We start from the raw sequence: 14,138 nt of genomic DNA on the forward strand, positions 1-14,138 counted from the left end.
GCCCCCAGTGGTTTGTATCATAGGAGAGGCTCTGTGCTGAGTACTTAACCGTTGATTTCTGACAAGCAGTCTCAATTTGGTAGCAGATCAGGGACATCACATTTATGAGGCTCATCGCCCAGGAGTCAGGCCTCATTGCACGCAACCTGCAGAGACTGCCGACCCCAGAGGGATAATTCTCTTCTCAAAACAAAATATAGAATTTTGTTGAATCCTACTGATTTTGTTGATCCCCTATTCCAAGAATGGGGAAAGAGGTCTTAATCCCCTATACAGTTATTTTTATAACATGTTATACCATATTTCAAACCAAAGTAAAATGGCAATAATTATAAACACCCATGTACCCATCACCTAGTTTTGTCATATCTTAAAATGCAGTATATTTGCTTCATAACTTTTTAAAAAAATGTTACAGATATAGTTGAATCCATATTATGCACCCCCCTCCCCAATCCCAATCTCTTTTTTGTCATGTTGACATGTATAACTCTAGTTACTTTACTTCAGTTGCTCTTTAGTATTCCATGGTGTGAATATACCACAGTTACTATTTTGCTTCTTTTGTTAGTGGACATTGAGGTTTTTTGCAACTTGTCCCAATTACAAAGAGAGCTACCATGCATGATCTATTGTTTTCCTTGGACACTTGTTCATACTGTGCTGCTACAGGAGCTGGGGGGAGAAATGGCTTTGAAATTTGCCATGTAAATTCCAGTGATTCTCTTCCCTCCTTCAACTCCATTTACTCAAGTCTAGAAATGGAAATCATGGAACTTACCTGACATAGTTTTTGTGAGGATCCCACCACAGTCATTTGTAAAGTATTCTTTCTTCTTTTCCTTCCCCCTTCCACACACACCCCTAAAATAAGTATTGGAGTGAATACTTAAGGTGGGGTTTTGTTTTTTCTTTTTTCTTTTGTATTTATTACTCAGAGATATCCAATAGTGGAAAAGACAACACAGAAGCCATAAGAAGTCATAATGTTGAAACAAATCCTAAAGAGGTGGGTTTTCATAAGAAACTCAAGTATTTCATGTTTTATGCATAGTGCTTTCTCCTGTGCACAAAGGCTTTTACCTCTTTGTGTATATAAGAAATTCAATGTATGTATTAAGAGTTCTCCATATCACTGTTACTTCTTTATGTTCTTGTAAGGTTTAGGTAATTTGGCAGGTCCCAGGTTATTTGGACATGTCCCTACGGTACAGTCAAGGATGTTTTTTCATATAACTCCTATTCATCAGCCCTTTAGTAGGCCACCAAGAGGGGAGAAAAATGTTGCCAATTAATTTATGACATGCCATCAATTGTAAGACATAGTTTGACTTCAGAGATGGTAAAATGAGAATTTTTTTTAACGTATTTTAGAATTGTTGAAATAACAGTATGTAACCAGAAATAGATATGGATATTTTGTATGGATTTATATTAAAATCTTAAAAAAAAAAACCCTCAAGCTTACAAAATGAGTCTAATCCAAATCTAGATGCCAGAAGCATTATTCTAGATTTTTAAAAAATTTATTCCAAGGGCTAGAAACTAATACAATGTGCCCCTCTTTAAGTAGATTTGGATCCAAATTCTACTGCCTTTAATATAGTCACTCTTAATTCTAGGTTGAAGAGGAAGAAAGGCACATGCCTAAAAGAAAAGGAAAGAAGCAGTACCTCTCTTCAGAAGATGAACTGGGTATCTAGAATATACATGTTCCTGTTTTAGATATCTTTGAAAATCATATTATTTTCACATCCAAAATAATGGGCCGGTAATATAGAAAATTCTTGAGGGTAGCAATTATTTACAACTCTTAACTCTAGTGTGTTTCCAGACCAGCTTGACACCTCCAGGGTCTTTTCTGGACTTGATCTAGAAACTAGATTATTCCCTGCAGAAGACCCAACCCCTGGAAATCACAAAAACCCAGGCTGCCTGTGTAACCTGGGCCTGGGCCCCAGCCAGGTGCCATCATGTAAATCTGATTCCCAAGAGCATGGTCTTAATTGCTAAGCCATACCTCTTAGGTGCTAACCTGTTCAGGAAGTTAAAAGTATCTGTGGACGGAGATTCCCTGGAGGTCCAGTGGTTAAGACTTGGCACTTTCACTGCCGTGGCCTGGGTTCAATCCCTGGTTGGGGAACCACAGCCACACAGCTCAGCCAAGAATAAAAGAGTCTGTGGAAACGCTATGTCCTAAACCTTCTCCACAGAGCCTCCTGCTTTGTTGGTGCCATTTGAGCATTTGTAGATTTTTTTATTTTATTTTTTTGGTTTTGCTAGGGCCAAGGCCAGTGTTCAGTGCTCAAGTCACATGATATCATAAATGCCTAAGAAAGAAGTCTCAAACTGTCATTTTTTAAAATAGAACTATGCATTTCATTTTTCATTTGGCTTTTATTCCTTTGTGATTCTGTGCAAACTGATTTACAGATGATAATCCAGATGTCCTGGATTCCAAAATAGAAACAGGACAGAGGCAATGTTCTGAAACTGAGCCACAAGATACAAAGGTACTTTTTCCACATATTAATTTTAAGTTTTAGGGGTAACCTAATTACATCACTGTGTATACTTATTTTGTATTATATATATGTGTGTGTGTGTGTATATGTTATATATATAGTTCTAATATCCCTTTTACTTTATGTATCTCTAATAATAAAAGGTGTATATTTTTTAGGCTCTCTCAAAGGAAAAAAACAAATGTTGTACTTTATAATCTTAAACTGCAAGATTGTATTAATATCACAGTTTAGATATAATCATTGCTTAGGTTTTTGTTCATATTATTGACTTCCTTAGGTTTCTAGGTCCTTTCTTCCCAAGTGTAATATGCTTTATTACAGATATACTCACATGAGAACAGTGAAATACAGTGATACATACTGTTTAAAAATTTTAATATTTGGCTTTCTCTTTACCATAACTCCAGCCCCTAAAATATAGGTAGTCCAAGGATGGGCCCTCCCTCATTGCCTCTTTTTTCCTATGAGCTTATTTTCACCTTGTGACTCAGGGAAGCGGCTCACAAATTTTCATTTCTGCTCTTACCCTGTCTTTTGTTCTAGGCCCAGATTTCTCCATTTCCTGGTAGATAACCTCTTCTTGGGTGTTCTTCCATTTCCGAGACTCAGGACTTCTCAGTGTCTATTCCAGTCCACCTCCATCTTCTCGTTCTCTCTCCTTCCCTAATCTATTGTTTTTCCGACTTGTTCCAAAAGTATTTAAGTCACCTTATAAATATATGGAGCTGACTTCCAGCTCACTAAAACCAATTTATAGTCTCTTTTCCTCCCGATAACTGATAAACTAAATAAAAAGTAGTAAAAGAATTTTAACAACCGAAGAGCTAAAGTCACATATTGTCATGAATTTCAGCTGGTTGTGGCCAAGGAAAGATACTGGGTTTTAAAAAAGCCCATCACTCCCCCTGCCCTATCCAGAGCAAAAATCTTGAGACAGTGCTCCTGAATTTGGAAAGAAACAGATTAAAGGGTATCCTTTTATTTTCCCTTCAACTTTATGTAAGGTTTTTAATGTTAAGTTTAAATATACTCTGACTTAATTATTTTCATTTAAAAATCACATATACATGTAATATTCTCAATATAAAACAGTACTCTGATTTTAAATTTAACTTGTATATTTTTATTTACACATTATATTAGTATCATAGTATAAACAATTTGGTATTTCATGCTCAAAACTTCTTTGCAACTAAGGGCAAATAATTTAACCATTGAGAGATCATTGCTCTAAATCAGCCCAGCTGGATACCCAGAAGTTCTCTTTGGCATCTTCTGCTTTAGTCCTTTCCCCCAGTCCCTCCCCTCCACCAACAAAGAAAAAAAAAAAAAAAAATCTGTTGTAAATTCCTTTCAGTTCTTTCTTTGGAGTTTCTCTTGAAAAGTCCAGGGTGAGGGAGGAGAGCAATTTCCATTTTGCAGGGGAAAAAAAAATGGCCTTGTTGCTTTATAGCCTTATCTCATGCTTTTCTGCCTTCAGATTTTGTATCTTTTTGTGTAGTCTCCCAAGCAGCAAGATTGTTACTTTTTAAAAAATTTCCCACAAATACCTAAAAGACTGCTAGGAAATTATTGTTCAAATAAGAAAAAGAAGCTTCTTGTCTTGTTCAACTTCTCCATAGGAAGAGAACTCTGGAGATTTGGAAGAGTTACCTAAAACGAGTTCTAAGACAAACAACACTGCTTCAAGGGCCATGGAAGAAAAAGGTGAGTAATACATCTACTTAGATAAATTGTTTTAAGAGGAGACTAATCCTTCAAAGCAGTCAGCATATCTCTCACCAGGCTTCGCCAACTGAAACTGCAGTTTGCCGATCTGCCTTCCCTTTATAACACAGTACGTCGCGCTGAGTATCAGTAGCGCTTGGGAATCATTTTTAATCTGGCTCCTGTTTTACCCAAAGTGTGCTTCTTATCGGTTAACCAGCCTCTGGCTTATTAACTTTGGTGTGTCCACCTGAGAATGGAGTCTGTGTGCATGTGTGACGGGGACGACGTAGGTCACCTTGGTAGGTGTCCTGGCGCTCAGGCTGAGTGTAGTCCCCAGCAGTGAACGAGCTCTGCTCTTTCTGCAGATGAATACAGCAGCAGTGAGGCTGCTGGCGAAAAGACAGAGCAGAATGATGATGACAACATAAAATCTCAGGAGGTGAGAAATGTTTTCTATATTTATTTGTTCAGATTTATTTACGTACTGCAAACAAATAAAATACATTCAATGCTCTTACCCAAAGTTCTTCTTAAATGCTTTTGAAGTAGCTCTTTTTTTTTTTAGTGCGCTAGGACAGCATTTCATGCAGTGCACTTTATCAGTGTCATTTTGATTCATTTTGTTCCCTATATCTTAATTTTATCCAAACATTTGTATGAGACCTACTTCTGTCAGCCACATGGGATCAGCCCAGATCTGTACCTCAGTGTCCATGTCACTTCCTGACCCAAAGGCTTAGCACAACCAAGCCAGGCAGCAGCTCAGGTCAGAGAACAGGGAGCTGCAGAGCCCTGGAGTCCAGCAGAACGAAATGGGAGCCGTAGCAGCAGGATGTGCGGAAGGCCTGCAGCAAGTGCCAAACGGGACCCAGTTTGACAAGGTGAGGTCAGGGATTCCTGGGAGGCTGCGGGAGAGGCAGACCTCCATCCCTGCCCACTCCAGGCCCCTTCGGATTTGCAGAGAGCCCAGTGGGACACATAATCACAGTGACCTGAGACGGAGGCCCATAAATCAAGGGAAGCAACTTGTACACCAGCCAGATCTTCTAGATAACCATTGCCAAGTTTGCCAGTCTTGATATAACTTCTTTTTTTTAACATTTTTATTGGGGTATAATTGCTTTACAATAGTGTGTTAGTTTCTGCTGTATAATAAAGTGAATCAGCTATACATATACATATATCCCCATATCCCCTCCCTCTTGTACCTCCCTCCCACCCTCCCTATCCCACCCCTCTAGGTGATCACAAAGCACTGAACTGATCTCCCTGTGCTATGCAGCTGCTTCCCACTAGCTATCTATTTTATATTTGGTAGTGTATATATGTCAGTGCTACTCTCTCACTTCTTCCCAGCTTACCCTTCCCCCTCCCCATGTCCTCAAGTCCATTCTGTACCTCTGCGTCTTTATTCCTGTCCTGCCCCTAGGGTCATCAGAACCTTTTTTTTTTTAGATTCCATATATATGTGTTCGCATACAGTATTTGTTTTTCTCTTTCTGACTTACTTCACTCTAGGTGTGACAGACTCTAGGTCCATCCACCTCACCACAAATAACTCAATTTTGTTTCTCTTTATGGCTGAGTAATATTCCATTGTATATATGTGCCACATCTTCTTTATCCATTCATCTGTTTATGGACACTTAGGTTGCTTCCATGTCCTGGCTATTGTAAATAGTGCTGCAGTGAACATTGTGGTACATGACTCTTTTTGAATTATGGTTTTCTCAGGGTATATTCCCAGTAGTGGGATTGCTGGGTGGTATCGTAGTGCTATTTTTAGTTTTTTAAGGAACCTCCATACTGTTCTCCATAGTGGCTGTATCAATTTACATTCCCACCAACAGTGCAAGAGGGTTCCCTTTTCTCCACACCCTCTCCAGCATTTATTGTTTGTTGATACAACTTTTTAATAGTTCTGTTTGTTTTCAGTGGCCTCCTTTATTTTTTCTAAGGGATCCCATCTGGTCACAAGTGACTAGGACTAAATCCACATTTAAGTGGACATACATATTTATTACAGAAGTAAAAGCTGACACTGAGCGCTTACTTCCATTATCGCATTATCTCATAATCCTCAGGACTCCGTGAATTCATACTCAGTTAGCATTGTTTATCAAGTGAGGGGACTGCACTGAGAGAAATGAAGCACTAAGCCTAAGGTCACGTATTTTTTAAGAGACAAAGCTGGGATTTGAGACCTCTTAGGAGGGAACTCTAAATCCCATTTTGAGAAAGCAAACTCTTCGTATAATAGAGGATAAAACTTTTTATTGCTTTTTTTTCCCTTTCCCCCTTAGGAAGATCAGCCGGTAATTATTAAAAGGAAAAGAGGAAGACCTCGTAAACACCCTGTAGAAACATCATTAAAAACAAGTAGGTACTTGGTGTGTTTTCAGTTCGCACAAAAGAAATTTTCAACTGATTTTCTAAGTGAGATTTTTATTTTTTAGAAGATGACTGCAAAACAGATGCTGGCATTGTCACTGTAAGTAATTGCAAAAGATGAGAATTCTTCAAATATCTGCTCTTGACCTGGAAAGAGTATACTGCAATATTAGTATTTTCAACTATCTTTTTAAAAAAGTATTTGAAAAGCTTTAAGAGATTTTCTTAAATAAAACATCAAATAACCATTCAGATTATATTATGATTACTAATAGCTTCATATAAATATAATTATATTAATTGTAATTCACTCTGATTCTATCCTCACCTGTCAGTTCAGTTATATAAATTATTTAGGGACTTATCTTCTTGTCATCCTTGATTAAAATATAGAAAATAGCTGTTTTATATGATTTTTACATAACGGCTTCTTTATGGAAACCTCCAAAGTGTCTATCTTACTACTTTCTATGGAGGCCCTTTTATAATAGAATGTACACCAATTTTGATGCAGGAAAATCGGCAGTAATACTTTATCTTTTTTAATATTCTTTATCTTTGACCCTGAGGTGTATACCCAACAAAACCATTGTACCAAGACATCATTGCATGAGTTTCAATGATAGCATTATTAAGAGGACAAACATGTCCACTGACCTAACAAAAGCAAATGGGATTCAAGCCTCAGCTCTGCCACTTACTCCCACATCTGTGATACTGGGCCAGTCATGTGACCCTCTCGAGACTCCCATTTCCTTGGATATAAAGTACTATAACAATATCTGCATTAATTATCTCACTAGAATTCTTATAAGACAACAGAACCAAAGAGCCACATGTAAGAGTGTGAATGCATTTACCAACACATAAGATGGTTTACCGGGCCGGGTTGGGGAATATTAACAGCGGGCCATGCGTGTCCCTCCAGTGCTCGCCCCCAGGCGTAGCAGCACAGTGGCTGGGAAAGAGGCTTGTGGCAGCCCTAATCCTCCTTGTGGAAAGACCTGTGTGTTCAGAATCATAGGCATCCATATTTGCTTGGTATGTTTAATCAACTGCAGGAAGTAGGTTCCAGATATTCTGCCTACATAATAAACAGAGGTCCTATACCTTCTTTACATTGTTGATTAACTTTCTATGTGATGATAACAAACTGCTGACTCCAGTTTTTCTCTTTGTTTAAATTCAGGTAGAACAATCTCCCCCTGGCGGCAAACAGAAAGTAATGCAAGCAGGTGTGTAGCTAAAAGCATTGCTCTGCGTACGAGCTGAGGAAGGGGTGGGGCAGCCTGGCTGTCGGGGACGGTTTTAGAATTTCATTGTTTTTCAGTGAAGTGGGTGGCTTCCTTGGTCAAAGCAGCTGTCCTTGTAGCCACGAGAGACTCTGACTATTGGCTTTTCCTGTGATCTGAGTCATTCTCAGTTTTGTTAGTCTGGGAAGCCTTCAGAGAGGAGGGGGAGGGCAGCACGGAGCAAAAGAGGGAAGGCACTGCTGTGTCCAAACCGTACTTTCGTGGACATGTTTTAGGGAGAAATAGATCAACCTGGGACTGGGAACTCTTATCAGGAAGACAGGAATTCAGCCCAAGAGCCTATTGTTTTCAGAAGAAGAATTTTGAGAGCAGCCTGTGCAGCTTCCAGAACTAGGATGCAAGAGATAAAATTGTTTCAATGAAGCGTTTTTGTCCTCATTCCAAGGAGAAAAAATATTCCAAAATGTTGATAATGATTAGCTCCGGGTGGTGAGATAGTAGGGACATTTCATGTTTTTACGGTTGCCTGCATTTTCCAGAATTTTTACGATGTGTATATATTAATTTCATGGTTTAAATTTTTTGATACATAAAAGCAAAAAATAGCCATTGATGGGTTTGAAAGTGCTGACACAGGCAAAAAAAAAAAAAAAAAAAAGAATATGACAAGTATTTTGGACCAAATAAATAGCATGGTCATATCAGGAAAGTACATATTTTGATTAGCAAGGTAAAAGTAAATGTGTAATTTAAAATTTTTTCCACATTTAACTATGCGTGGGATCTTATGATCATATTTTACTTTTTCTTGCCTCTTTGAAAATTAAGGTTTGTTTATTTTTTTTAACAAAAGGAGGTTTTGCTTATGTTTTGTTTTTAACCATCTTTTATTCATAATTTTATAATATTTTATATCCATACAACAAGAAATCTTTAGAACTCAAATGCCCTTTAAAGAGTCTATTGTAAGCTATGCAATTATGTTTTAGTATTGTCGTTGGGCAGTCGTTTTCTGAATCTGGGTAATGATGACCAGTTAAAGACTGGATTCTTCTTTGTGAGCCTTTTTCTTGGTTTTTAACTCTTCTACCTACGTTAGTTTAGTGAACTTGCAGAAAAGGCAGCTACACAGTCTTCATCACTAATAAGTCCACTTTTGGGTTGTTGAGTGTCTAATCAACATCCTCATAATCTTAGCTTCAAACAGTGCATTGAACTAAACTTCATTTTTCTTACCAAGATACATTCTCAGAAAATGGTAACATCTACAGAAAGCAAATACATAAAGAATAGGTATTCACAACCTAAAATAGGCTTATAAAATATACTTTTCTAGATACCATGATATAAGTATATGGAGTCATAAGAATTCCAACTCCCCCCCACCTGCTAGTTATGTGACTCTGAACAAATTACTTAAGTTACTCAAGCCTCATTTTCCTACCTATCAAATGAGGGCTGTGCTATTTATAGAGCTCCATTACAATTTGAGTAAAGTCTGGAATCCTGACCTGCAGTTCCTGCTGTTTCTTGGGGGCTCCCTAGATGTACCCTTCCTCCTCCCTTTCCAGGTTCAGAGCATTTGAGCTGAAAGAGAGAAACCATGAAGGCAATCTAAGCCAAATCCTCATCTCACAGATGAAAAAACTGAGGCTGAGGGAATTTAAGTAATTTGCCTAGATCACATAGCTTATTCATGACAGATCTGAAACGCAAACTTTGGTATCCTGACTTTCATTCCGACGTGCTTTTTAGCTTAGGTATTCCACCTCAACGTTTGCTTGGCTGATACAAAAACAATGATAAATCGTGTAAGAATACCTTAATTAGCACTGGTACATTCACAGACAGCAAGCCAGACTGCTGAAATTTAATTTGACACTAATTAAAATATTAATGCAGAGATCTTCCTTTTCTTAAAGATGAGTCCAATAAAGAAACATCTAACCTACAAGAACGAAGTGGAAGCAATGTAAGTGTTAATTTTCTTATCAAGACATGTCTTTTACAAATAAACTTAGTAAATGCTCAAGTGACCACCATTTCAACTTTAATTTTATTGCTTCTAGGATGACAGTGAAGAAAAATCTGTAGCAAATGTGCGTCGGAGAGGAAGAAAGCCCAAGCGTTCGCTCACTCTATCAGATGATGCTGGTATGTTCCTGGCAGAGTCTTAATTACAGAGTCTTATCATTTCAGAATCACCTTTTTAAGAGTTTTTCTTTGGATGAGGAAAAATCCAGGGGGTGCAGCTAGTATTAATACTACATAAATATGTGTGAAATGGCTCTAATCCTGTGTCAGAAATGGTACATCCCAGATGCTTTTCTGAGTACATGCGAATTTTTTGCAAATGCTGGCTGTGAACTGCCTAAGTAAACTATCCCAGAGATTAAATTAAACAGTTGTGAATTGCAAGTGCTGAAACAAAAAGGAAGTGGAAAACCACTTCTTCTGCCTCCAAAGCCCTAATATCCTTTGTTCTAAACTCTGTGACTCTGTCCTTTGTAAGTGTCTTTGGGAATTGTACAATCCAGGTGTTACCCTTCTATCTGAACAGAATCCTCAGAGCCAGAAAGAAAACGCCAGAAGTCAGTTTCTGAGGCAACTGAGGACAAGAAAGACCAGGAGTCTGATGAGGAAGAGGAAGAAGAGGAAGAGGATGAGCCCACAGGAGCCACCACAAGGTCCAGCACCAGATCAGAGGCTCAGAGGTAACAGGGGACGAAGGAGGGCGTCCAGAACCTTCACCAGCTTCTCCATCAGAAAATAGCTGCGGGTTTCATGGGATTCTCTTGTCTTTGACTCACTTGTGCCACAGTGTGAGCTCTTTCCTTTCGTTTTATCCTCAGCAGAGAGCACATGCTCCCAGCCCTCTGACATTTCAGTTCCTCTGGGAGAGGCTATTTTCCCTCTTAAACCATTTTTGAGGATCACTTTGGAATCTTTTCCAGGCTTTAGATACCTGTTTGGTGGAACCTATTTAGTTCCTTCATAAATATTTATCAAGGATGAGGAGATGTCTCAGATGCAGTGCTAAGCACCGTGGGTGGAAACACAGATACGGACAACACAGTCTCTGTGTGCAGCGTGCTTAGCTGCGGTGAGAGAGAAATCACGAGCCCATACCCGTTGTAAGACGCACCTCACAGTGCTGTGTGACAGGTCCGTCACGTGAGATCGCCAGTATGGCCACCATTTTCCACTTACATAACTGGCAATTTCATATGTTTCCCATAGTACGTTCTCCCAAACCCTAGTATAGCCAGAGCCTCTGGAGAAAAGAGGACCATGGTCAAGTGAGTTTGGGGAATGCCTCTGAATTTTCTCTCCTTCTTAAGCCATAGTGTACATTACCATATTAAGGGCGTGTCATGGTCCTAAAGGAAAGAAACCTGTTTAACTTTGTCAGTTATACTTTGCCCACCAGCCCCTGTTATTATACCTGTTAACATCAATCAGTATTCCTTTCCCCACAGCCCATTTTGAGAAATGTTGCATCACCTTACAGTTTTATAACTTTTTCTGAAGCGTGAATATTTTCCATTTTTAATGTGATTCACAAGGTGTTAATCTTGGTATCATCATCTATAATTTCATTATCCAAGATTTCAGGAATATTTATTTCAAGAGTATCACTTATTAACATCTGCCACTGTAGTATAATAGTAATAATGTGTTATGTTTACATAAAGACTTAAAATGAGCCTATTTCTAATTCCTCTAAACTTGTACATTATTAGCCATTCATGATGTGGTTTAGTTTCTCAAAGAATGAGATTTTAGAGCCAGAAGACTTTAGGAGCTCACAGGGCTGCTGAAGGTGAGGTGTCTCACGGTTGTTTTTTAGGTGGGGCAGCTCAGATAAACAGGAATCATAGAATTAAGATATCTGCTGATCGAGAGGGTGCATTTGGGTACAGACACCCCTTCCTCTTTTACACTCGTGGAAAGATCATCCAGTATAGTCGAGCCCAACTCAAAGTTCCACAGGCCTTCTAGGCATCTTCAAGTGAGTGTCTAAAAGTAGCTAACAGATTTGCCCTTTAAAATTTATTCTTCAAAAATAAATCATATTTGACTTACGGTTCTATAATCACCTGGATTATCAATGCTTCTGCTTAATGCAGTTTAGGAGCTTGTGATTTACAAATGGATTCTTTTCACTTTAGATTCCTTGGCATTGGTTGATTGGTTCCAGGGCTCTGGCATCTTTATAATCTCACAGATTCTCAGGGTCACATGGGGTCTCAGTGGGTCCATACTGCAAACGCATCAGTACCTCGATCATGCTGCCAGCAGCTCCTCTGAAAAGGTATTTCTGCTTCTGCGTGTTACCTCAGGGCAGGAAAGCCACCTCCTCATGGCATTCTCTTGTGTTCAATGGATGCTGGCCTCCCCATAGCTTCTACCTTTGGAGCCTCCTGTACAACTTTCCCTTAAACACTGGAGGGCGGCTTCCAGCTCTTCTCTTGTTTTGAGCCCCCTCATCATCCTGTTTGTTCTCCTCAATTTATCTGTATTCTCTTTAAGAAGCAAATGTCTACACCAAGTGTGCGCTGATGAATCCAGAAGAGGCCTGTCCGCCTTATTTTCTAGGCTGTGCATCAACACGCATCCAACTCACTGGGCTCCCTCTGCCTGGGCTGCACACCAACTCAGCACCTTCTTTTTCCTCATGGGGCATTTCTTCTCTCACCTGATACTTGTGCAGGCGACTGCTTGGACCCGGTTCCAGGGCCTTAACATTCAGCTTTGTGAATTGTACTTTCATCGATCTTGGCCCCTTATTCTACTGTGGTGAGCACTTTGGGATCTTATATCATCAGCCAATATATTTTCTGTTTATCACAGATTTATCTTTCTCTAAATCACGATATACTATCCCACACAGTGAAAACAAAGCTAGAGTCATATAAGCAGAGTTAGTCTCAGGTGACATGAAGACCTGCTTACCAACAGTGGTCCAGAAAACCAGCCATTTTCCTACTTTTAGTCCCCATTCTCTGACTTGCCCACGAGGAGCCTCGCCCTTTCTGGAGTCCCAGGGACTGGAGTGTTCAGTGCTGCCATTGCCCAGTGTTTCTGTAATCTGCTTCAGAAAGCATCATAGTGAGCCATCTACATGTGCAGCATCCAAACTTGGCAGCCCACAAACAGTTTCTCCTAGAAATCACCAAAAATTAGCAAAAGAGAAATGATCTACCAGTGAAAAAATTAGTAAATCTCCCCTATTAGGAAGGTAAGTCCCTGCTGACGTTCAAGTCACTTTTAAACCCCTGAGACTGGTTTTGGTGCAGTGATGCTTTCTCCCTAAGTTTAAGGTTCTTGTCTTGCCAAATAACTGTCTTTGGGAATCATTTGTTTTCCAAATGAAACCTACTCCAAACAGAGTAGGAAGGGCTGCCAAAAGGAGTCTCGGTGGCCTCACCAGTCTGCCCCACCTCACGGCCCTCCTGCACAGGCTTTATCCTTGACACTTGTGAGCCTTACCTGCCAACTCCTGCCCCCCAGAACCAAAGACAAGGCTTGTTTCTCCCCGAGTGGTCACAGACCTGAATGCTTGGTTAAATCAGTGCAGCAGGGTCCAGCAAGTAATAGCCCAGGGTCATTTCTGTTTTGCCCAGAGCACTGGAGAGGTGATGAGGTGACAGGAAAGCACTTGAGGCGCAGCCACGAGCCAGCTTGCACCTTCAGCGTGGCCTGGTTCATCTTTCCGCTTCCCACAGGTTGTGCCGACCCCTGCTCCTTGCCTCTGGTTGTGCTGGTTCTTTCTTGAGGAGCGCCCTCACCAGCAGCCCCCAGTCAGCCAGGTCCTTCCATCCTGTACACCCACCCCCTTCAGGACGCCGCCCTGCCTGCTTCAGCCCATCCTCACCTCCTTCCTGCTGCCCTTCCAGTTGGGGCTGTGCAGTTGACAGCGGCGTATACCGTTGCTTTAAGTGTGTTAGTTTTGTTTTCCTCTCTGGTCCATAAGCTTCTTCCTTGAGGTCAGGGACTTGCCTTACCTTCTGTACATTATAGCATCAAAAAATAAAAGACTTCACATTGTATAACAACTGCTTTCATGTCTCTTACCACATTTGATCTTCATAGCATACTTGTATGTATGCATCATTATCCCCACGTTATAGAAAACGAAGCAAACCGAAGTGCCGGGCACCTTTCACATAGATTCTCCCATTAATCCTCATTAAGTAAAATGTAGTATTTATCCTTATTTTATATATGAGAAGACTCTCAGGAGGGTCTGGTC

General features: G+C 39.9%; 1 protein-coding gene across 2 annotated transcripts in view; it reads left to right on the plus strand.

The window, feature by feature from the left end:
• BOD1L1 (biorientation of chromosomes in cell division 1 like 1) overlaps window positions 1-14,138 on the plus strand; it is a 54,961-nt gene that overhangs the window by 37,767 nt on the left and 3,056 nt on the right. Inside the window, exons 15-25 of one of the 2 annotated variants that reach the window (XM_059923330.1) lie at window positions 939-1,009; window positions 1,623-1,695; window positions 2,434-2,513; window positions 4,151-4,235; window positions 4,604-4,677; window positions 6,542-6,617; window positions 6,695-6,729; window positions 7,819-7,864; window positions 9,805-9,854; window positions 9,952-10,036; window positions 10,443-10,596. In XM_059923330.1, the coding sequence (XP_059779313.1) occupies window positions 939-1,009; window positions 1,623-1,695; window positions 2,434-2,513; window positions 4,151-4,235; window positions 4,604-4,677; window positions 6,542-6,617; window positions 6,695-6,729; window positions 7,819-7,864; window positions 9,805-9,854; window positions 9,952-10,036; window positions 10,443-10,596 (829 nt within the window). The remainder of the gene's footprint in view (window positions 1-938; window positions 1,010-1,622; window positions 1,696-2,433; window positions 2,514-4,150; window positions 4,236-4,603; window positions 4,678-6,541; window positions 6,618-6,694; window positions 6,730-7,818; window positions 7,865-9,804; window positions 9,855-9,951; window positions 10,037-10,442; window positions 10,597-14,138) is intronic. The other variant, XM_059923331.1, reaches the window with a different exon arrangement.

This window comes from Balaenoptera ricei, chromosome 5 (genome assembly GCF_028023285.1).
Source record: "Balaenoptera ricei isolate mBalRic1 chromosome 5, mBalRic1.hap2, whole genome shotgun sequence".
NCBI lineage: Eukaryota > Metazoa > Chordata > Mammalia > Artiodactyla > Balaenopteridae > Balaenoptera > Balaenoptera ricei.